The sequence below is a fragment of the Schistocerca cancellata genome, chromosome 2 (genome assembly GCF_023864275.1).
Source record: "Schistocerca cancellata isolate TAMUIC-IGC-003103 chromosome 2, iqSchCanc2.1, whole genome shotgun sequence".
Taxonomy (NCBI): Eukaryota; Metazoa; Arthropoda; class Insecta; order Orthoptera; family Acrididae; genus Schistocerca; species Schistocerca cancellata.
In genome coordinates, this window is record NC_064627.1 from 860973120 (window position 1) to 860999087 (window position 25968).

A 25968-nucleotide genomic window follows, 5' to 3' on the forward strand; every position below is an offset into this window, starting at 1 on the left:
GTGATACATCATTTGCAATAGGAAAGACTTCACACATACAATGTTATGAAAAGGAAAGTTGCTTCTCACCATATAGCATAGATGCTGAGTCACAGACAGGCACAACAAAAAGACTGTCACAAATAAAGCTGGCCTTTCCATCAACAGTAGACACACACACACACACACACACACACACACACACAAACTGCGTACGCTAATGCAACTCACACACATGACTGCAGTCTCAGGCAACTGAAACCACACTGTGAGCAGCAGCACCAGTGCATTATGGGAGTGGTGACTGGGTGGGGGTAAGGAGGAGGCTGAGCTGGGGAGGGGGAGGGATAGTATGGTAGGAGTGGCGCACATTGAAGCGCTGCAGGTTAGATGGTGGGCAGGGGAGAGGTGGTTAGCGGGTGGGGAGGAAGTAACAGAAAAGGAGAGAAGTAAAAAGACTGAGTGTGAAGGTGGAATGACAGATGTGTAGTGCTGTAATGGGAACAGGGAAGGGGCTGGATGGGTGAGGACAGTGACTTACAAAGGTTGAGGCCAGGATGGTTACAGGGACATAGGATGTATTGCAGGTAGAGTTCCCACCTGTGCAATTCAGAAAAGCTGGTGTTGGTGGGAAGAATCCAGATGGCACAGGCTGTGAAGCAGTCATTGAAATGAAGGATGTCATGTTTGGCAGCATGTTCAGCAACAGGGTGATCGACTAGTTTCTTGGCCACAGTTTGTCAGTGGCCATTCAAGCAGTGAGACAGCATGTCAATTGTCATGTCCAAGTGAATGCAGCACAGTGGTTGCAGCTTACCTTGTAGATCACATAACTGGTTTTACAGGTAGCCCTGCCTTTGATGTGATGGATGATGTTTGTCACTGGACTGGAGTAGGTTGTGGTGGGACAATGTATAGGATGAGTCTTGCATCTAGATCTATTACAGGGGTATTAGCCATGAGGTAAGGGATTGAGAAACAGAGGTTGTGTAAGGATGGATGAATACATTGTTTAGGTTTGGTGGACAACAGAATACCACTGTGGGAGTGGTGGGAAGGATAGGGGGCAGGACATTTCTCATTTCAGGGCATGATGAAAGATAGTCGAAAGCCTGGCGGAGAGAGTAATTCAGTTGCTCCAGTCGTGGGTGGTACTGACTTTTGAGGGGGATGCTCCTCTGTGGCCAGATGGTGGGACTTGGAAGGGGAGGGGGGGGGGGGGGGAGTAAACCGAGCGAGGTGGTGCAGTGGTTAGACACTGGACTCGCATTCGGGAGGAAGGCGGTTCAATCCTGCGTTCGGCCATCCTGATTTAGGTTTTCCGTGATTTCCCTAAATCGCTCCAGGCAAATGTCGGGATGCTTCCTTTCAAAGGGCACAGCAGACTTCATTCCCCGTCCTTCCCTAATTCAATGATACTGATGACCTTGCTGTCTGGTCTCTGTCCCCAAAACAACCCAACTAGGGGGGATAGTGGGAGACTGGAAAGATAAGACACAGGAGACTTCTTTTTGTGCAAAGTTGGGAGAGTAATTATGGTCTGTGAAGGCTTCAGTGAGACCTTCAGTATATTTCAAGAGAGACCGCTCATGACTGCAGATGCAGCGGCCACAGGTGGTTAGGCTGTAGTGAAGTGACTTCTTGGTATGTAACAGGCAGCAGCTCTCAAATTGGAGATATTGCTGGGGGTTAGTATGTTTGAAATAGATGGAGGTACTGATGTAGCCATCTTTGAGATGGAGGTCAAGATCTAGGAAGGTGGCTTTTTGGGTTGAGTAGGGCCAGTGAAGCAAATGGGGGAGAAGTTGTTGAGGTTCTGGAGGAATGAGAACAGGGTGCCCTCACCCTCGATCCAGATTGCAAAAATGCCATCAATGAATCTGAACAAGGTGAGGGATTTAGGGTTCTGGATTTTTAGGAAGGATTCCTCTATATGGGCCATGAATAGGTTGGCACAGGATGGTGCCATGCGGATGCCTATAGCCATACCCCAGGTTTGTTTGCAGGTAATGCCTTAAACGAGAAGTAATCTTGGGTGAGAATATCATTGGCCATGGTGACTAGGAATGAGGTTGTTGGTTTGGAATCCATTGGGTGTTGGGAAAGGTAGTTTCAATAGTAGTGAGTCCATGGGCATTAGTAATGTTAGTGTAAAGGGAGGTGGCATCAACAGTGACAAGCATGATACTGTGTGGTAAAGGGACAGGAACTGTGGAGAGTCGATGGAGGGTAACTTTTATATAGGAGTGTAGGTTCCGGGTAACAGGTTGAAGATATTGGTCGATGAGAGCCGAGATTCTCTCAGTGGGCAGCACAGTAACCAGACACAATGGGACGTCCTAGGTGGTTAGGTTTATGTACTTTAGGAAACATGTAGAAGGTAATCGTGTGGCGATTGGTAGGTGTGAGTAGAGAGATGGACTCCGAGGAGAGGTTCTGAGATTGGCCTAAGGATCTGATTGAAGATCCTGCTGGATTTCTGGAATGGAGTCACTGTGTCAAGCTTTGTAGGTGGAAGTATCTGGCAGCTGGTGGAGCCCTTCTGCCAGGCAATCCTTGCGGTTCAAAACAACAGTGGTGGAGCCTTTATCTGCAGGTAGGATTATAAGGTCGGGATCAGTTTTTAGATGGTGGACTGTGGTTCTTTCTGCAGATGTAAGGTTAGTTTGCATGGTGAGGGATTTGAGGAATGGTGGTGGGGCAAGGTTCGAGGTTAAGAAATTCTGGAAAGTTAACAACAGATGATTTGGGGTTAGTTGGGGTGGATCACAGTTGGATGGAGGTGTGAACTGAGTTAGGCAGGGTTAAATATTGCTCTCTGGTTGAGTCTGATTGGTAGGGTTGATGGCGAAAAAGTGTTTCCATTGTAGGGACTGGGAGAAGGAGAGAAGATCTTTAGCATGTCCTGCATAATTGAATCTGGGAGTGTGGCAAAAGTTGAGGCCTTTGGAATGGACTGATATTTCTGTGGAGCTTAGACTTCTGGAGGAAAGGTTCATGACTTTGTTAGGGGTCTGCTTAGGTTCTGGATTTTGTGTGATGGGGGAGGTTGGGGGGGGGGGGATTTGGAGGATGGGGTAAATGTAGTAGGTCTGCAAGACAGGGTTTTTTGGTTATGAAGGGACATGGGTGATGATTGGAGGTTGTTGTAAAGGTGGTGGATAGTGGTACTCCAAGGCGGGAGTAGGAAGTGAGCAGGATGGAGAGCTTTTTGAGGTGGCATTGTGCATGTTGCTCAAGTTCCTGTGGGGCAAGAGTTTCAGTGTGTGTTATGGGTTCCATGAATTTGGAATTTCATTGCAGGAGAAATTTGTGGATGGAGTGAAGTTATTGCAAGGAGGTTTGGGTTTGGTGAATGTGGTTTAGCAGGTGAGGAATCTGGACAGGTGGAGGCCATTGTGGGAGGAGGGGTGGCAGCCAGAGATGGTAATTTGATGGTAAGGCCATTTGGGGGGAGTCCATGAGTCAAGCAAGAATGCAGGAACACTATGTGGAACTGGGATCTGGCTAGGGATAAGGAAACTTTTCTGTATTGTCACAAATGGAAGGACTAAGGATCCATGGTGTTGGAAAATTACGTGATTTTTTGCATTTTTCCACCACCATGGACCCTTGATTCTTACATCTGTATCAATACAGAAAAGTTTCCTTATCCCTAGCCAGATCCCAGTGCTATATACTGTTTCTACATTGTTAATTGGTTCATGGAATTCCCCAAATGGACTTACCATCAAATTACCCATCTCTGGATGCCACCCCTCCTCCCACAATGACCTCCACCTGTTCAGATTCTGTCAATCCTTAGCCCGCACTAACATAGTCATGGAAAACCATATCAGTCAGGCCCAAACCTCCTTACAGTACCACATCTCCATCTGCAAAATTCTCCTGCCATGCAATCCCAAATTCATGGAACCCATAACACACATTGAAACTCTTGCTCTGCAGGAACTTGAGCAACATGCACAATGCCACCTCAAAAAGCTCTCCATCCTGCTCACTTCCTATTCCTGCCTTGGAGTACCACTATCCACCACCTCTACAACAACCTCCAATCCTCACCCATGTCCCTTCATAGCCAAAAAAACCTGTCTTGCAGACCTACTACATTTACCTCATCCTCCAAATCCCCCCCCCCCCCCCCCCCACACACACTCACCTCCCCCACCACACGGAATCCAGAACCTAAGCAGACCCCTAACAAAGTCGTGAACCTTTCCTCCAAGAGTCTAAGCCCCAAAGAAATATCAGTCCATTCCAAAGGCCTCAACTTTTGCCACACTCCCCGATTCAATTATGCAGGACTTGTTAATGATCTACTCTCCTTCTCCCAGTCCCTACAGTGGAAACACTTTTTCGTCACCAACCCTACCAATCAGACTCAACCAGAGAGCAATATTTAACCCTGCCTAACTCAGCTCACATCTCCATCCAACTGTGATCCACCCCAACTAACCCTAAATCATCTGTTGTTAACATTCCAGAATTTCTTAACCTCGAACCTTGTCCCACCACCATTCCTAAAATCCCTCACCATGCAAACTAACCTTACATCTGCAGAAAGAACCACAGTCCACCATCTAAAAACTGATCCCGACCTTATAATCCTACCTGCAGATAAAGGCTCCACCAATGTTGTTTTGAACCGCAGGGATTACCTGGCAGAAGGACTCCGCCAGCTGTCAGATACTTCCACCTACAAAGCTTGACACAGTGACTCCATTCCAGAAATCCAGCAGGATCTTCAGTCATTACTCAGATCCTTAGGCCCATCCCAGAACCTCTCCTCAGAGTACATCTCTCTACTCACACCTACCACTCCCCATACGATTACCTTCTACATGTTTCCTAAAGTACGTAAACCTAACCACCCTGGATGCCACATTGTGGCCGGTTACTGTGCCACACACTGAGAGAATCTCTGGTCTCATATACAAACGTTTTCAACCTGTTACCAGGAACCTACCCTCCTATGTAAAAGTTAGCAACCATTTCCTCCACGGACTCTCCACAGTTCCTGTCCCTTTACCACATGGCATCCTGCTTGTCACTGTTGATGGCACCCTCCTTTACACTAACATTCCTAATGCCCATGGCCTTACTACTATTGAACACCACCTTCCTCAACCCCCAATGGATTCCAAACCAACAACCTCCTTCCTAGTGACCACGAACAACTATATCCTCACCCACAATGCCTCCTCCTTTGAAGGCATTACCTACACACAACTCCAGTATAGGGCTATGGGCACCTGCGTGGCACCATACTATGCCAACCTATTCATGGGCAATCTAAAGGAATCCTTTCTTAAAATCCAGAATCTTAGACCCCTCACCTGGTTCAGATTCATTGAAGACACCTTTGCGATTTGGATCGAGGGTTAGGACACCCTACCCACATTCCTTCAGAACTTCAACAACTTCTCCTCCATTTGCCTCACTGGTCCTACTCAACCCAACAAGCCACTGTCCTAGATGTTGACCTCCATCTCAAATATGGCTACATCACTACCTCCATCCATATCAAACCTACTAACCAACATCAATCAATACCTCCTCTTCAACAGCTGCCACCCATTCCATACCAAAAAGTTCCTTCCGTACAGCCTAGCCACCTGTGGTCATCGCATCTGCAGTCACAAGCGGTCCCTCTTGAAATATACCAATCTCACTGAAGCCTTCACAGACCATAATTATCCTCCCAGCCTAGTACAAAAACAGATCTCTCATGCCTTAACTTTCCAGTCTCCCACCACCTCTCAAGTCACACTGTCTGGCCACAGAGGACCATTCCCCTCGTAACTCCATATGACCCAGTACTGGAGCAACTGAATTACATCCTCCACCAGATTTTCGACTACCTTTGTTTTGATCTGAAATGAGGAGTGGCCTGCCCACCATCTTTCCACCTATCCCACAGTGGTATTCTGCCATTCACCAAACCTACACAATATACTTGTCTATCCTTACACAGCCTCTGTTCCCAATCCAGTTACCTCATGGCTCATACCCCTATAATAGACATAGATGCAAGACTCGTCCTATACATTGTCCCACCACAACCTACTCCAGTCCAGTGACAAACATCATCCATCACATCAAAGGCAGGGCTACCTGTAAAACCAGTTATGTGATCTACAAGGTAAGCTGCAACCACTGTGCTGCATTCACTTGGGCATGACAATTGACATGCTGTCTCACTGCTTGAATGGCCACTGACAAACTGTGGCCAAAAAACTAGTGGATCACCCTGTTGCTGAACATGCTGCCAAACATGACATCCTTCATTTCAATGGCTGCTTCACAGCCTGTGCCATCTGGATTCTTCCCACCAACACCAGCTTTTCTGAATTGCACAGGTGGGAACTCTACCTGCAATACATCCTATGTCCCTGTAACCATCCTGGCCTCAACCTTTGTTAGTCACTGTCCTCACCCATCCAGCCCCTTCCCTGTTCCCATTCCAGCACTACACAGCCATCATTCCACCTTCACACTCAGTCTTTTTACTTCTCTCCTTTTCCGCTACTTCCTCCCTGCCCCCTAACCACCTCTTCCCTGCCCACTATCTAACCTGCAGCACTTCAGTGTCTGCCACTCCCACCATACTATCACTGCCCCTCCCCGTCCCAGCCTCCTCCTTACCCCCACCGTCACAACTCCCATCATGCACTGGTGCTGCTGCTCGCAGTGTGGTTTCAGTTGTCTGAGAGTTTAGATTGGTTTAATAAAGTTTAGTTAAGTCATGTTCCACAGATCATATTTACTATTATTTTATTGTTATTATTTGTGACCGTCTATTTGTTGTGCCTGTCTGCGCCTCAGCACATCCATTATATGGTGAGCAGCAACTTCCCTTTTCATAATGTTGTTACATTGCATCCTGTCATCAGTCTGAAGGCTGATTTTAGCTCCACAGTGGTTTACTAGGTATCGTCCTTTTGGTGGTAGTGGATGGACACAGTAATTAACCTAGGGTGAAACTTGTGAACAGCTGTTTATTACTATTCATCTATATTGAGAAAGACAGGGCATACTCTATGAGGAACTAACTGCACACATACCTGTTTTGTAGCACAGCTGACATAGATGATAGAGTCACTTTGGAGTACTGGAAGCCATAAAGGATCAAATCTCTCAAGTTTACACTGAATAGGTCTGATATAATCAAGCAGCACAATGTCAGAAAAGTAAGATTTCAAGAGATGGTAGGCAATGAACCTTCAGATAGCACATGTTTATTTGTTTGTTTGCTGCCCAGATACAAATCAGTTTTTGGACAGTGGAGTTGCTTGCACAAAGTGTGAAAGCTACCAGCATATTGAGGATTCTATAATGATAACAACTGCTACTGTACTGGGGTGATCTCAAATAAGCCTTGCATCCAGCTGATTTCCAAGTATAAATCAATTTCACTTATTGGTTTCTCTATTACAGTGCACATGAATATGTCTGTCTTTGATACATACTGTTGATAGACAATGTTCTTTTGTGCATGATGTTGTGAATTACACCTGCAAGTAATGGCTGAATACCACCACTAGAAGATATTTGCTGTAATGTATAGGCTAACATTGTGGGAAACACCCTTGGTGGACCATATAGTTTTGCCATCCTTATATACGGGTCACATTTATGAACTCACCAGTGTACATGGTACCAGCATGATGGAGCCTGTGTACAGTTCAGTTCGCCAGCTTGAAATCACCTTATCACTTCGTTTGATGAACACTGTACTCGTATAGGAAGAAGCTGATAAGTGGAATGGGCGTGATACCCCCCAGATATAACACCATCTTTTTTCTTTGCTGCTTTCTCAAGACATTAGTATGTGAGATCCAAGTCAATGTTGATGCTGAGGTTCGTGCATAGATTACTTATGCTTTCATTGTTCCCAACACCACATCCAACAACAGTCAATGGGTTGTCATTGTTCTGTATTAAAGCTGGAGGTTACTGTTTTGAACCATTAACTGTAAAAGTCATGCATGAATTCACATTAAATGGTAAGCTACACACACACACACACACACACACACACACACACACACACACACACAACACACACACTAGGGAAAAGGAGAGGTGAAGCAGACAAAGGGTGACAGCTAGGGGAGAGACAGGCAGGAAGGGAATAGGATAGGAATGTGGTATCAGTGACCACACCTCAGTGGGGACAGGGAAAGTTGTGTGTGGTTATAGGAGGATTTTGGGAACGATGAGGAGGGACAGGATAAAACTGCAAAAGAGGGAAAAGGGAGACCATAGAGAGAACAAGAATGAAGTGTGGGGGAGGGGGCAGGAGGAAGAGAAAAGAGGGAAGAAAGGGTTTTTGGACAGGGGTGGGATGGAGGTGATTATAAGGCAGAAGCTAATGGAGATCACATCCAAGAGTGTAAGAGCACTGAAAAATTATTATACAGGCAGCTCAGAAAAACTAGCACTCTATTACTGACCACGACATGACTGACTTCAACTGCTGCTTCTTATTCTGCACCACCCTTGTCCTCCCCAAACCATTTCTTCCAATACTAGCTTTTTGGAAATATATAAAGTGGAATTTTCCTTCAACACATCATTTGATATCACAATATTTTGTGCCTCAAGTATACAGTGAGCAGTTAACTTTCTCCTTCCAGCATTCACATTTCACCCTCTACTTTTCAGTATAGTATTATTGTTACATCACTGCAATGTAGTGTGTGAATCAACATATATGACACCTCTAAAGTCAATGAGATGATCAAGAAATGCAAATTGAAAGTGAAGAGAAAGTGTATGGATTGGTACTATCAGCTGCACTGGGATCATTACACGAAATCGGCAGTGATGAGTGAAAATGTGTACCAGACAGGGATTTGAACCCCGGATCTTCTACTTACTAGGCACGTGTGGTAACTGTGGTGTCACCGCCAGACACCACACTTGCTAGGTGGTAGCTTTTAAATCGGCCGCGGTCCGCTAGTATACGACGGACCCGCGTGTCGCCACTGTCAGTAATTGCAGACCGAGCGCCACCACACGGCAGGTCTAGAGAGACGTACTAGCACTCGCCCCAGTTGTACAGCCGACGTTGCTAGCCATGGTTCACTGAGAATTACGCTCTCATTTGCTGAGACAATAGTTAGCATAGCCTTCAGCTACATTTGCTACGACCTAGCAAGGCACCGTATTCAGTTGCTATAATACTTCTGTATCATCAAGAGCAATGTTCTACAAATGTGGATTAAAGTTAAGTATTCCAGAAGCTATGTACTTTTCTTTATAGCATTCATTACGTATCCTGTTTCAGACCTCACGCCAGCCTGCGTGAGCTTATAGGGTGCATTTCGGTCTCCTCCAACAAAACAGTGTTGGCACGTCTGCTGACACTTCAGTAACCACTGCACCATCCCAGACACGTGTTATCACAACTGCATGGACTATCTCGGCTCGCCTCACCACCAGTCCACATTCCCACTGAGTGCCACCTACCTGCAGCCCCTGTCCATTTCCTCCATGTTTACTCCTCTGAGATTCCCACAGGAGCTTGGATGTATTTACAAATCCACAATGAAGAAGGTGGATTAATTGCCCAACTAGGCCTATCAAATTATATGAATGTGTGTTGTCTGTTCTTCAGGACGTGTCCAAAAGAACAGACACCACACATCCATATAATATGATCAAGGCATACAGTTCACTGTGTTTCTATTTCATCTCTCATACTTTTTAGTTAATATTATTTGTGGTGATAATTGTTATAGATGATGGCTACCCATGTGAGGTACTATCAAGCATAGTTTATACAATATTTCCTATTCCATTTTGCATGGGAAATAATCTTGCAACATTGGTAGCTTTAGTTCATTCATTATTGTTAAGTGATTAAACATAAATTATACAAGTATAAAAAAAAATAAAAAACACTCTCTACAAAGTCAGTTCATTAAGAAGATGGTGAGTGCTGATATTTATGTGTGTGTATATGTACTGTAAAGCTCTGAATAAGGAATTTGCAAATGCTAGTGAAGTTTTCAGTCTTGCTTATGCACTTTTTGATGACACAGCATATCTACTCTTCAGTGAGTTGCAACCTTTACTCTTTAAGTCCACCATAACTTTCCCTATGTATTCCTGGTATCATATTTTATCATCATCCAAACCTTAAATGGTGATGGTGTTTTATTGATATGCTTCATCATTTTTTTACATTGTACAAATTGATATTGGATAAATCAGTTGCTATGAGATGGTGGGGTGAGACTACCAATACCGATTGGTTTCTGAGTGTAAGCTGATGATACTTATCTTCTTTTAGGATTTCAGGATGGTATTGATCCACGCATTAGCCCTTTTTGCTGGTATTACTGCATGGGATCCTATAGTTGTTGCTGATGAAATAACAAACTCACGGGAAGGAAAATGTAAGTACTGTAATAATGTTCTAGCTTAATCCAGAAACAAATGTAGTTTCCTTTCATTGCATTTATTTATTGATTACTTTTATGGCTTTACATTTATTTAAGAAATGATATTAAAAGGAAACTTGAACTAAATAAGTATGACTGCAAACAAAGATGGTGTTGTTCAGTTGATTAGTGTGTTAAATGTCAGACTACAAACAGGTTCAGTGGTGAGGGGTTTCATCTTCATTCAATCCCAGGATTTTTTCTCTTGTTTACTGCTTCTATCATCTCTTTAAATGAATTGATAATGTGAAAAATTCCAAGATACACAGTGGGTTGGTGTCCACATTACTCTATGGCTCCCCTGTAACTGGCTGGGTAAGTCAATTAAAAGAGAGGCAGAAGGCAGGAGTACACTACCTCCAAAACCACTGTGGAGCTAAAATCAACCTTCAGACTGATGTCAGCTTTACCTTTAACCATACACAAAGGGTATTCAGAAAGTAATTTATGCTCATAATGTATGCCTCGGCTGCATTTCAGTCATAAGAGTGTGTGCATTGCAGTCATAAGAGTGTGCCTATGTGACCTGACTGATAATAACCATCAGAATCATAGAAACACACTGTTAAGGATCATTTCAACACAGACACTTGATAGTTGGTTATGATAATGTCCTATGAAGTCCATATGCCCATTATGTATGACATACACACTGACATTCGCTATCTAATTTTGGGAAATGTGGGGTGAATAGGTCATTACTGTGTGAAAAGTATTGAGATGAGTGTGGCAGCACAGCCATCATAATCCTAATGATTGAGCTGCCTACAACTAATGTCTGCCCAGACCTTGATGAAGGATAAGTCACTGCTCAAGCAGTAGAGATTATTCCACTGGCACTATCTCGTTATTAGCTGGAGGCAATGCCTCAAAACTACTTGTTACAAGTATGGATCTAGCCTTTAGGTATTTTCCCCATCTATAGCTTATCCAACGAAACAGCTTCCTCTGGCAGACAATTTTAATCTGCTAGGAAGTTTCAAATCAGTGCAGAGGGAAGATTCATTCTGGGCAGATACATATTGATGGATTCATTCTAATAATGATATTTTTACACATAAACATGTATACATAGACTTCTTCCATAACTACATTTTAAAATTATAAATAAGTTAACACTTTGTAACTAGTCACCAAACAATAACAGGAATAAATTTTAAACTGTTTCTGAAGTGTTTGCTCTGATAACCTCGCTGTTGAGAGCCCAAATTGTCAGCAAAGTGTTTACTCATGCGTAGTTTGATATAGTATCAATGTACAATGATTAGAAGATAGGGGAGTGGCTACATTCAAATAACTATAGTTGTGCCACAGACCTTCAGGTACTGAATATTATGTTGAACAGTCTGTTAACGCTCTGCTATAATAATTATTTGGAAGCACACAAGCTAGTAGTACTTACAATTTATGGGCAACCTGTTGAAAATAATTTCAGTTTCGTAGAGTGGTTGGATTGTAGATGCAATTATACAGAATTAACTGGAGAATTACTGCCCATAGAGAGGTTGAAGTTTATCTTTTAGTCAGATAGTGATTTCCAATGAAGCCTGAAGGGCTGTAACACTAGAAATATGGTAAAAAAAGCCAACAAGAAAAGAACAATAAATTTAATGATATAGTGAAAGTTTATCTGTGATACCATCAAACCTTTTCTCTTTTTGCAATATTTTAGTTCTTTCTAGTTTTCTCAATGTTTTGGTTCACATTCATCGTAAACATGGTTTGTGAAACAACTAAACAAAATATGTAACAATGTGATCATAACAACTTTTCATACAAGGATGCATATCAGATACAGTCTTCTCATGGTCTCCAGTGTAATGCTACAAATTTAAAAAAAGGAAAGATGGAGGGGTAGCATTACATAGCTGACAAGAAAAAAACAATAAATTTAATGATATGGAGCAAGTGTGTCTATGATGCCATGAAACATTTTCAATTACCGGTAGTATGTTGAGACTCTTTATAGCCCAAGATCATTACTGGAGAAATTGTGAATTTGGTGACAGCTGACCATGTAAATGTTACCTCCAATGCAAAAAGTGAGCTTTGCAGAAAAATAGCAATGACAATTGGACTATGTTAAAAAAATGTGGGCAGTAGATTTGTATGATTTATGTTGTAACTTGGAAACAATGGTATACGATCATTGCATTACCAAACTGATCACTTTCAACTAATTTATTTGGCTGAAAAATATATGAAAAGTTTCATCATTTAGTGGATCATAGGGTTTTATATAGTACATTCAAATAAAACATAACTGAAAATTCCTTGTTATTGCAAACAATTCTTAAGAGTACAATAGTTACATGATGCGATTGTCCAGCAGTTGTTGGTAGAAAGGTAAAGAACGTGACAGCTTGTTGTTCACATTTTAAAAAGTAAACTATAATCAAAAATGAAAAAAATATTAATTCATATGTAGATATAAACACCGTTTTAAACACAAAATGTAATAGCTGAATTTAGTGAAAGCTGGTGGTTTATTGTAGGATATACTGCAAAAATGATGGGTGACTTGATATTTTGTCAAATTATAAGAATCAATGAATGAAAACTGTGATTTTTATGGAAAAAGAATAAACATTTGATATGAGCGTGATGGTCAGGATTGGTGGTTTTCACAGACACTTGTGGAAATACAAACATTATTTTGGAACCCTTTTATTAGTTATGAAAAATATACAGCTTAGTACTAACTCTGGACCAATAAGTAAAGAAATCTTGACATTGAGTCTGGCTCCAGCTGCCAGAGTCATTTGTGTGTGTGAATTGTGTTTGCATGAGTGGGTGCGAGTGTGTTGTTGTCTAATTTTGACAAAGGCCTTGTAGGCCGAAAGCTAATTGTGTAACAGTATTTTTGTTGTGCCTTTCTGCAACTCAGCATCTCCGCTATATGGTGGATAGCAACTATCCTTTTCCTTATATTGTTACATTACATCCTGGATTTTCTATTGTTTGAACATTATTAAGTGAGAACCAGATACAAACAGTGTGACAAAAGGAGGCTGGATTCTCAGAAAGTTGCTAAAGCAACATGACATATCAATGATGACATATCGAAGCCATTGCCAATCAGATTTGATTATTACTTTTTAGTACCAGCAAATGTCGGGCCTTATTATGAACATTCTATTGAAGTTTTTTTAAATTTATTCAAGCAGGTACTATGTGCACAAGCAATACCTATTAATTTAATGAATTAAATTAATAAAGCAAAACAATGTAGAAGTAGCCAAGAAAATTAAAAGACATGGGTCATTGATGAAATGCAGTAATTCTTATTGTTACAATGATGTTTCAGGTAATCATTATCACTCCTATTCAATAAGAGGACATTTTAATGACATGTAATAGTGCACATATATGTTTTAATTCAAAGTTTTTAAATTAAATGTGCAACTCATAAATGTTTTGTAATTCATCTTGTAGATGTTATAATTATATTTAAGTCTCATTATCGTAGTTTTGTAATTGCTATTGTGGTCTTCATTCCGAAGACCATTTTGATGCAGCTATCCATGCTGCTCCATCCTGTGCATGCCTCTTCATCTCCAAAAAACACTGAGGCTTACATTCTTCTGAGTCTGCTTGCTGTATTCATATCTTGTTTTCTTACTATGATTTTTATCCACCACACTTCCTTCTGATACTAAATCAGTGATACCTTGATGTCTCAGAACATGTCCTATCTATCAATCCCTTCTTCTAGCCAGGTTGTGTCACAAATTTCTTTGCTCTGCAAGTCTATTCAGTACCTCCACATTAAACACATGATTGACCCACCTAATCTTCAGCATTCTCCTGTAGTGCCAGATTTCAAAAGCTTCTAATCTTTTCTTGTCTAAAGTGTCTGTTGTCGTGTTTTACTTCCACTCATGTCTTCACTCCATACAAATACTTCCAGAAAAGACTTTATAACACTTAAATCTATATTCAGTGCTAACAAATTTCTTTTCTTCAGAAAAGCTTTTCCTTACCCTTGCCAGTGTACCTTTTATATTCTCTACTTCAGAGAACATAAGTTATTTTTCTGCCCAAATAACAAAACTCATTTAGGCTACTACTTTAAGTGTCTTATTTCCTAATCTAATTCACTCAGCATCATCTGATTCAGTTTGACTACATTCCATTATTCTTTTTTAGCTTTTGTTGACATTCATCTTATACCCACCTTCCAAAACACTGTCCATTCTGTTTGACTGCTCTTCCAAGTTCTTTGCTATCTCTGACAGAATTACAACGTTGCTGGCAAATCTCAAAGTTTTTATTTGTTCTCCGTGGATTTTAATTCCTACTCCAAAATTTTCTTTTGCTTCCTTTACTGTTTGCTCAATGTGCAGATTGAATAACATCAGTGATAGACTACAACCCTGTCTCACTCCTGTGTCAATCACTGCTTCCCTTGCATGCCCCTCAACTGTTATAACAAAAAATTTTAAATAGCCTTTTGCTCCCTGTATTTATTCCCTGCTACCTTCAGAATTTCAAAGAGAACACCCCAGTCAGCATTGTTGGAAGCTACAAAAGCTATAAATGTAAGTTTGTGTTTCCTTAACTACCTTCTAAGGTATCTTAGAAGGTAGTTAGCATAGCCTCGCATGTTGCTACATTTTTCTGGAATCCAAACTGATCTTTCCTGAGGCCAGCTTCTACCAATTTTTCCATTCTTCCATAAATAATTCATGTTAGTATTTTACAACCATGGCTTACTAAACTGACAGTTCCATAACACTCATACTTGTTGGCACCTGCTTCCTTTGGAATTGGGATTGGAACTATCACATCCGTTTTGAAGTCTGATCATATTTTGCCTGGCTCATACACATTGCACTCTAAATGGAAGAGCACTGTCGTGGCTTGCTCTCTCAAGGCTGTCAGGAGTTCTGACAGAATGTCATCTACTCATGGGGCTTTGTTTTGACTTAGGTCTTTCAGTGGTTGTGAAATTCTTTTCACAGTATGATATCTCCCATCTCATCTTCATCTACATCCTCTTCCATTTCTATGATGTTGCCTTCAAGTTCATCTCCCTAGTATAGACCTTCTATATATTCCTTCCACCTTCCAGCTTTCCTTTGTGGGGATGGAGATGTTAAATACGGTAATATTGAACCCAACATTAAGTATTCGCTCGTTTATAATGAATTAACTTTATTTTGATCATGTCGGTACTAACACATCCGCTCGAATACAAAGTTCGGAACACACTGAGATCAACAGTTTTCAAAGACGTTCGTTCTCAAAGATGAGGCGGTCAACTCTTGCAGTCGATAACCACCACAGAGCCCCTGCCCATAGTGCAGAGCATGGTAAGGATGATGAGAGGCATGTGTGCACCCGGCTGGCTGATGGCGCAGGTGCGCGCGACCGATCGTGTTGTGGCAGGCACTAGTGCAAGGCACAATTGGACCGTTTCTCAATGTCTTGGTCGGCGCGACCAGCAGAGGGAAGGAGACGCAGAAGGCATCCACAGGTTGACTGTGCCATGCTGCTGATGGCACGGTGGAAGTGGAAGGCGGCGGCATGTTGGTGGGGAGAACATCGTCATGCCGAGGCCGTGCGGCGCAGCGGTGTTTTGATCCAATCAAAGGCGTGGAGTGTGTCGAAGATGCGATTTGATGTGTTGCCAAAGTATTTGCTGGCGAGCATCGTGGTAAGTGCAACGTGTTCGGTGACAGTTTGTTATTGGCCGTATGACATAAGGGAGCAAGCATGCTGTGACTTAACAGGTTGCGTAAGAGATGCCGGATGAGCAACACTCGCGGTAATGACGGAGTTATAGAGGCGCTTGAAGTCGCAGCAGGGGAGAAAACAGCAAGCTGCACATGACTGACCTTGGAGGCAGATGACTTCAGTGTAGTGGCCGTGATCCCTTTGCGTGAGACATGGCGACAGCAAGAGGTGGTGGAAGGTGGACGTGGTCGGCGAAACCATGGTCGGAGCAGGAAGGCGATGAGACGTAATGTGAACGTGAAGAAGTTGAATCGGTGGATGAACTATTGGTCTGTGGCGGAGAGGCAACAGAGTTCGATGGAACTGGAGCTGTGTGTGTGCTGTCACTGTTGGCGCTGCGGTCGAGTTATAAGGCTGTAAGCTGCTCGTGCAAAACTGCTGCACAGGCATGTGTTGGTGTGGAAAGATGCTCACTCATCAAAGCAGAAACGGCAGATGTGTTGGTCGTACATTGTGGAGGTAGTGAAGAGGGTGGCAAAGCAACCAGCGCTGGAATGTGGCTGGTTATGCCGTGGTACAGAAACCAAGTGTCTGGAACTACCAAGGAAAGGTGGCAGCGGCGTAAATAAGATGCTTGTATCACATCAGTAACTTAGAATTTCCACTTGAGGCGCCATGATGATGACGGTTGTGACATCTGGGACATAGATCAATGTAGCATGATCATCAGGGTATTAGTTGTAGCTGGTAGTAACGGTGAAGGATCAGAAGCAGTCGGAGGTGGAACAAGGACAGGAGCATCTCGTTGCATGTCGTGCTTGGTCGGTGTCGGCTGCAGCATGTGTAACTGATCTTGTACCAACAAGTTGTATGTCGCAATTTGCTGATGTAGCTGTTGCGGTTGTTCAAGTGAAAATGTATGTCGTGAAGCAGTCTGCTGTGTATCACTGAGTAAGATGGGGTCAAAATTGGAATCTGTCTCTATCAAAGCGTAACCTGGTGTACAAGACAAGATCAGCGGCACAGTATTGACGCAACAGTTCGAGTAGTAGAGATCGTGTGTGCGATCGTGAATGTGAAACTCAGTACTCAGCTGTGGCAGAGTGGGAACACGTTCACTGCTGTATGAAGCATTGATACGGCTGAAATCGTCTTCTCGGGTGGGTGAACAAGTTGTGGGCGCGATTGAGTAGTGAATGGCCGGGCGGTAAGCGTGCATAGTGTCAGTGAGTTGTTGACAAGAAGCAGGTGCGGTAGCTGTGGCGGGATCGTATGTCTCGCAGCTGTTTGTTTTGACTGGGTCGAGGACAGTGAGCCAACAGGTGGCAACCGTGATGTCGCTGTCGGTAGCGGTTGAGCAGACTCGGTGCAGCTCGGGTGCTGTGTAGAGGGAGGCATGGCACGTGCAGTGTTGCGCTGAGAAACAGCCGGCATTGTCGTCAGTGTAATTGATGCATTGTCATTGGTTGGTAGGATGTCATTGATGAAATTGTTCCTGTGATGTTGGTGACAGGTGTTGAATTAAAATGGCTTTTGCTCTGGTGTACTTATCACTCAAATTGTCACAGATAATGTCGCTGCAAATGAGCGACAAGCGTGGAGAAGTGGCGGAAAATTTGGCGCGAACATTCGAACTCTGGAAGACGGGCTGCACGGAAACTGGGTCAAACGAATTTGCACGTCGCTCGGAAGACGCGGTAGCCCTGATGGGCTTTTGTGAATTCGACCAGGCATGTGATGTAGCCATAGTTCAGAGTTTGTGCGAACTGGGATTTGCAACATAGTCCCCATTTGTTGCAGTCCATTGTTTGGCATGATTGTCCAATGTCAAAGCATTGCACAAAGTTAATTCATTACACAAAAGCAAGTCAAAATTGTCCAAATTAATCGGTGAAGGAGCACTGCACTGTTCGGAAGTGAAATTACTGACCCGTTGAGCGGGTTTCGACAGATGACGTGTGCGCCTCGGTCACATTGTCGATGTGTGAGAAGGTGACGAAAGTTACCAAAAAGAACGATTCACACAAGAGTTGGGAATTTACACACTAATTACACTTCCTGTACACTGTTGACAAGAAGCAGGTGCGGTAGCCGTGGCGGAATCGTATGTTGCGCAGCTGTTTGTTTTGACTGGGTCGAGGTCAGTGAGCCAACAGGTGGCAACCGTGGCGTCGCTGTCGGTAGCGGTTGAGCAGACTCGGTGCGATGCGAAGTTGATGGACGTAGAAATCTGGCAAAGGGTTGCTGCATTGTTTGTCCATGGCGATGTTCCAGTACACATTTCTGGCATCATAAGCGGCGTTCGTGAGCGTCGGGGTCTCCAGTGTGGGGATAGAGATGTTATGTATGGTAATATCAAACCCAACATTTAGTATTCACGTGTTTATAATAAATTAACTTTATTTTGACCGTGTTGGTACAAACACATTTGCTCGAATTCAGTGTTCGGAACACACTGAGGTCAACAGTTTTCAAAGAAGTTCATTCTCAAAGCTGAGGCAGTCGACTCTTGCAGTCGATAATCATCACACCTTCTTTGCTTAGGAACAGTTTTCCATCTGAGCTCTTGATATTCATACAGCCGCTTCTTTTTTCTTTAAAGGCCTCTTCAATTTTCCTATCGGCAGTATTTATTTTTCACCTAGTGAAATTTGCTTCTAAATCCTTAGATTTGTCTTCTACCCACTCCTGCTTGACCAGTTTGCATTTCTTGTTAATCTTATTTTTTAGACGTTTGTATTCCCTTATGCGTACTTCATTTGTTACATTTTTTTATATTTTTCCCCTTTCATCAATTAAATTCAATATGTCCTGTGTTAGCCAAGGATTTCTACTAAGCCTTGTCTTTTTACCTATTTGATTCTCTGGTGCCTTCATTATTTCATCTCTCAAAGCTACCTGTTTATCTTCTACTATGTTCCTTTCCCCATTCCTAGTCAGTCATTGACTAATGCTCCTTTTGAAACTCTTAACAACCTCTGGTTCTTTGAACTTATCCAGATCCTACCTCCGTCAGTTCCTACCTTTCTGCAATTTCTTCAGTTTTAATCTACAGTTCACAACCAATAAATTGTGGACAGCATTCACACCTTCCCCTAGACTGATGTGGATAGATTTGGCAGTGTCTAGCAATAAAATTAGGATTGTGTCAGTATATTCGCATTGTGAAGGGACAGATCAAGATAAGATGGATAGTTTTTATGAGGCACTCAGTGATGTAGTTGTTAGAGTAAAGGACAAGGACAGTGTTCTGCTCATGGGTGATTTTAACGCCAGGATTGGAAATCGAACAGAAGGGTATGAAAAGGTTATGGGTAAATTTGGAGAGGATATGGAGGCCAACAGGAATGGGAAACAACTCTTGGATTTCTGTGCCAGTATGGGCTTAGTAATCACAAACTCCTTTTTTAAACATAAGAACATTCACCGGTATACTGGGAAGGCAGGGGAACCAGATCTGTCATTGACTATATAATAACAGATCAGGAATTCAGGAAGGCTGTGAGGGACACACGAGTATTCAGGGGATTCTTTGATGACACTGATCATTATTTCATCTGCAGTGAAATTGGGATTGTGAGGCCGAAAGTGCAGGAGGTCAGGTCCATATGTAGGAGGATAAGAGTGGAGAAACTTCAGGATAAGGAAATCAGGCACAAGTACATAACAGCGATCTCAGAAAGGTACCAGTTAGTTGAATGTAGTCAATTACAGTCACTGGAAAAGGAGTGGACAAGGTACAGGGACACAGTACTAGAAGTGGCTAAAGAATGTCTTGGAACAGTAGTGTGTAAAAGTAGGATGAAGCAAACAGCTTGGTGGAATGATACAGTCAAGGCAGCCTGTAAAAGGAAAAAGAAGGTGTATCAAAAATGGCTACATACCAGAACCCAGGTAGACAGAGAAAGTTATGTTGAAGAAAGAAACAAAGCCAAACAGATAATTGGAGCATCCAAGAAGAAATCGTGGGAAGACTTTGGAAACAGGTTGGAGACTATGGGTCAAGCTGCTGGAAAACCATTCTGGAGTGTAATTAGCAGTCTTCGAAAGGGAGGTAAGAAGGAAATGACAAGTATTTTGGACAGGTCAGGAAAACTGCTGGTGAATCCTGTGGATGCCTTGGGCAGATGGAGGGAATATTTTGAAGAGTTGCTCAATGTAGGTGAAAATGCGATCAGTAATGTTTCAGATTTTGAGGTAGAATGGGATAGGAATGATAATGGAAATAGGATCACATTTGAGGAAGTGGAAAAAATGGTCAGTAGATTGCAGTGCAATAAAGCGGCTGGGGTGGATGAAATTAAGTCGGAACTCATCAAATACAGTGGAATGTCAGGTCTTAAATGGCTACACAGGATAATTGAAATGGCCTGGGAGTCGGGACAGGTTCCATCAGACTGGACAAAAGCAGTAATCACACCAATCTTTAAACATGGAAACAGAAAAGATTGTAACAACTACAGAGGTATCTCTTTAATCAGCATTGTGGGTAAAATCTTCGCAGGTATTGTTGAAAGGAAAGTGCGAGTATTAGTTGAGGACCAATTGGATGAAAATCAGTGTGGGTTTAGGCCTCTTAGAGGTAGTCAGGACCAGATCTTTAGCTTACAGCAAATAATGGAGAAGTGTTATGAGTGGAACAGGGAATTGTATCTATGCTTTATAGATCTAGAAAAGGCATATGACCGTGTTCCTAGGAGGAAGTTATTGTCTGTTCTACAAGATTATGGAATAGGAGGCAAACTTTTGCAAGCAATTAAAGGTCTTTACATGGATAGTCAGGCAGCAGTTAGAGTTGACGATAAGTTGAGTTCATGGTTCAGAGTAGTTTCAGGGGTAAGACAAGGCTGCAACCTGTCTCCACTGTTGTTCATATTATTTATGGATCATATGTTGAAAACAATAGACTGGCTGGGTGAGATTAAGATATGTGAACACAAAATAAACAGTCTTGCATATGCGGATGACTTAGTTGTGATGGCAGATTCGATTGAAAGTTTGCAAAGTAATATTTCAGAGCTAGATCATAAATGTAAGGACTATGGTATGAAGATTAGCATCTCCAAAACGAAAGTAATGTCAGTGGGAAAGAAATATAAACGGATTGAGTGCCAAATAGGAGGAACTAAGTTAGAACAGGTGGACGGTTTCAAGTACTTAGGATGCATATTCTCACAGGATGGCAACATAGGGAAAGAACTGGAAGCAAGGTGTAGCAAAGCTAATGCAGTGAGTGCTCAGCTACGATCTACTCTCTTCTGCAAGAAGGAAGTCAGTACCAAGACTAAGTTATCTGTGCACCGTTCAATCTTTCGACCAACTTTGTTGTATGAAAGCGAAAGCTGGGTGGATTCAGGTTACCTTATCAACAAGGTTGAGGTTACGGATATGAAAGTAGCTAGGATGATTGCAGGTACTAGTAGATGGGAACAATGGCAGGAGGGTGTCCACAATGAGGAAATCAAAGAAAAACTGGGAATGAACTCTATAGATGTAGCAGTCAGGGCGAATAGGCTTAGATGGTGGGGTCATGTTACACGCATGGGAGAAGCAAGGTTACCCAAGAGACTCATGGATTCAGCAGTAGAGGGTAGGAGGAGTCGGGGCAGACCGAGGAGAAGGTACCTGGATTCGGTTAAGAATGATTTTGAAGTAATAGGTTTAACATCAGAAGAGGCACCAATGTTAGCACTGAATAGGGGATCATGGAGGAACTGTATAAGGGGGGCTATGCTCCAGACTGAACGCTGAAAGGCATAATCAGTCTTAAATGATGATGATGATCTGAAATCCCTGCGTTACCATTATATGATCAATATGAGACCTTCCAGTGCTCCAAGTCTCTTCCATGTATACAATCTTCTTTCATGATTCTTAAAGCATGCGTTGGCGATGATTAAATAATGCTCTATGCAAAATTACTGGTTAGTTTTTCACTTTATGCGTGACTTGGAGATTGCATATTTCATGTTTGTAACAAAGGATTGGCAAAAATTATCTATATTGTTAATTTTGTGTTTTATGGTGTTATAACAAAACACTCATGCAGACTGCAACATATATTTATTTATTAACTGTGGTAACAAGTTTCAGTCAAAAGTAACCATCTTCATATCAACAACTCCTTGATGACATGTGGAGGAAGTATGTAGAGCTGCTGTACAATCCAAAACATTCAGCAGCTCTGCATACCAGCTCCATGCATCATCACTGAGATACATGCCTGAATACAGTCACTTTTGGCTGAAACTGGGTATCACACTCAGTAAATAAATATTTGTTGTGATCTGGCACCCCTGTTCTTTCACAGTGTTAAACATGAGCACTGTCATACCAGTATGACTTCAAGCAACGGAAAATCCGGGAAGGAATAATGACAATATTATGAAAAGGATAGATTACTACTCACCACACAGTGCAGATACTGAATCACAGACAAGCAGGGTAGGGGTGAAGGACAGTGAAGAGCTGCTTGTGCCAGCATACAGGGACAACAGCATACAGGGACAAAGTGGGGAGCGGATAGGGCAGCTAAGGGCAGTCGGGAGGTTACATGGAAGAGAGGAGAGGGACGGGAAAGGAGAGACTGTGGGTACATTGGTGGAATACAGGGGCTGTGTAGTGCTGCAGTGGGAACAGGGAAGGGGATGTGTGGGTGAAGGACAGTGAGTAATGAAGGATGAGACCAGGAGCATTACGAGACTGTAGGATTTAGTGCAGAGATTTAGTGCAGGATTTAGTGCATTCAGAAAATCTGATGTTGGTAGGAATGTACCGAATGAAATAGGCTATGAAGCAGTCATTGAAATGAAGAACATTGTGTTGGACAGCATGCTCAGCAACTGGATGGTCCAGCTGTTCCTTGGCCACAGATTGTCAGTGGCCATTAATGTGGACAGACAGGTTGTTGGTTGTCATGTCCAAGTAGAATGCAGCACAATGGTTGCAGCTTAGCTTATAGATCACATGTATGGTTTCACAGGTAGGCCTGCCTTTGAGGGGATAGACGCTACTCGGTGCTGGACTGAAGGAGGTGGTGGTTTTGGGAGGATATATGAGACTGGTCTTACATCTACGTCTGTTACAGGGATATGAGTCATGAGACAAGAGGTTGGATGTAGGGGTTGAATAGGGATGGAGGAGGAGATTGTATAAGTTCAGTGGGCAGCAGAATACCACTGTGGGAGGAGTGGGAAGTATAGTGGGTAGGATATTCCTCATTTCAAAGCACTACGGGAGATAGTCAAAACCCTGGTGGAGAAAGTGGTTCAGTTGCTCCAGTCCTGTGTGGTACTCACTCACCAGGGTAATGCTCCTCTGTGGCTGGATGGTGGGATTTTGGGAGGTAGTAGGTGACTGGAAAAATAAGGCATGGGAGATCTGTTTCTGTAAAAGGTAGTACTACTACCACTACTACTACTACTAAGGTTGGGAGGGTAATTACAGCATGTGAAGGTCTCAGTGAGACCTTGGTGTATGTCAAGAGGGACTGCTCATCACTACACAATTGGCAGCTACAAGTGGCTAGGCTGTATGGAAGGGACTTTTTTTATATGTAATGGGTGAGCTCTAGAAGTGGAGGTATTGCTGGTGGTTATTAGGTTTGATATAGACAGATGTAATTATGTAGCCATCTTTGATGTGGAGGTCAACACCAGGGTAGTTGGCTTTTTGATTGAGGAGGACCAAGAGAACTAAGTGAAGGGAAAGGTGTTGAAGTTCTGGAGGCATGTGGACTGGGTGTCTTCACCCTTGATCTAGATCATGAATATGTCATCAGTGAATCTGAACCAGGTGAGGGATTTGGAATTCTGGGGGTTAGGAAGGATTCCTCTAGATGGCCCATTAATATGCCGAAAAAGGATAGTTCCATGTGGGTCCCCATTGCTGTACCACAAATTTGTTTGTGGGTGATGGTTCAGAATCATGGGTGACATCTTTGTGGTCTAGGTCAAGGGTGAGGACACCCTGTCCACATTCCTCCAGAACCTCTACATTATCTCCCCCATTCGTTTTACCTGGTCCTCTTCAACCCAATAAGCCAACTTCATCAATGTTGATGCCACTTAAAAGATGGCTATATCAGTACCTCCATTCATATCAAGTCTACAAACCACCAGCAATAACTTCATTTCGACTACTACCACCCATTACGTACCAAGAAGACCTTCTGTACAGCCTAGCCAATGGTGGCCATCACATCAGTAGTGATGAGCAATCCCTCTCAAAATGTACCAAGGGTCTCATTGAGGCCTGTGACCATAATTACCCTCCCAACTCTGTACAGAAACAGATCTCCCATGCCTTATCTCTCCAGTCACCCACCAAATCCCAAAGTTCCTGTCTGGCCACAGGGGAGTATTCCCTTGGTAACTCAGTACCACACAAGACTCAATCACATTCTCCATCAGGGTTATGACTACCTATTGTCATGCCCTGAAATGGGGTATGTCCTACCCACTACTCTTCCCATGCCTCCCACCCTGCCCACTGAAGCTACACAATATCCTCACCCATCCCTACTCAACACCTACTGCTAATCCCTTGCCTCATGGCTCATATTCTTCTAATAGACCTAGATGCAAGACCTGTCCCATACATTCTCCCACCACCTATTCCATTCCAGACACAAGCATCACCTATCCCATCAATGGCCGGCCTGCCTGTAAAACCATCATGTGATCTACAAGTTAAGCTGCAACCACTGTGCTGCATTCAATTGGACATGACAATTGACAAGCTGTCTCTCTTCTTGAATGGGCACTGACAAACTGTGACCAAGAAACAGCTGGACCACCCACTTGCTGAGCATGCTGCCCGACACAAAATTCTTCATTTAAACGACTTCTTCACAGCCTGCACCATTTGGGTCCTTCCCACCAACACCAGGTGGGAACTCTCCCTGCAGTATATCCTGTGTTACCATAATCCTTCTGGCCTGAACCTTTATTAATCATGTCCTTCACCCACACATCCCTTTCCCTGTTTCCACTCCATCACTGCACAGCCCTCTATTCTACCGGTGCACCCACCGTCTTCCTACTTCTCTCCTTTTCCACACCCCCACCCCCATTTTCTGTCTCATCTCCCAACTGCACATAGCTGCCCTACCCTCTCCCCACCTTGTCCCTGTGTGCTGCCACAAGCAACACTTTACCATCCGTGTGTGCGTGTGTGTGTTTGTTTGTTTTGTCTAATTAAAAAAAAAGCCTGTTGGCCAAAAGCTCACTTTTTAGCAGTCTTTTTGTTGTGTCTGTCTGCAACTTAGCATCTCCAGTATATGGCGAGTAGCAATCATTCGTTTCATAATATTGTCAGTATGACTTCAAAAATACACCCTCTAGCAATGTGTATTCCTTGTACTGACTTTCTTGCATCCATAAAACCACTTCCAATGCTAGCATCCATATGTCACTGAACTGAGTTTAAGTCTTCTTCATAGAGTTTATTACTTGATACACCACTGATATAAAAAGACACAGAGAGAGAGAGCTTTTGCTCAATAAGTGCTTTACTTTGTTTAAAGCCATCCTGCTCTGTTACTTATTACTTACATCCAGCTGTGCAATTTTTAGCTTACTTCTTTATCCATACATTCTCACTTAAATTTAAGGAGGGGCCATTTCAGTACAGATTTTTAAAAGCTAATGAAAGCTAAAAACTGAACACATGGTCTCCTCTTGGATTGTGTTTGTTTGCCTATGGCTATTGATTTGTCCTTTGACCATTTAACATAATAGTTAAACATATGTCACACACTTTCTATATATATTCTATCAAAGGAAAATTCCTAAAGTGGCATTCTGCTGCCCACCCAGGTTATTCAATATCCTGATCCATCTCTATGCCACATCCCCTT

At 42.8% G+C, this 25968-nt stretch overlaps 1 protein-coding gene across 1 annotated transcript in view; it reads left to right on the forward strand.

Annotated features, from left to right (window-relative positions):
• LOC126162805 (uncharacterized) overlaps window positions 1-25968 on the forward strand; it is a 172616-nt gene that overhangs the window by 21301 nt on the left and 125347 nt on the right. Inside the window, exon 3 of the mRNA XM_049919545.1 lies at window positions 10280-10385. Coding sequence (XP_049775502.1) covers window positions 10289-10385 — 97 coding nt within the window. The 5' untranslated portion in view covers window positions 10280-10288. The remainder of the gene's footprint in view (window positions 1-10279; window positions 10386-25968) is intronic.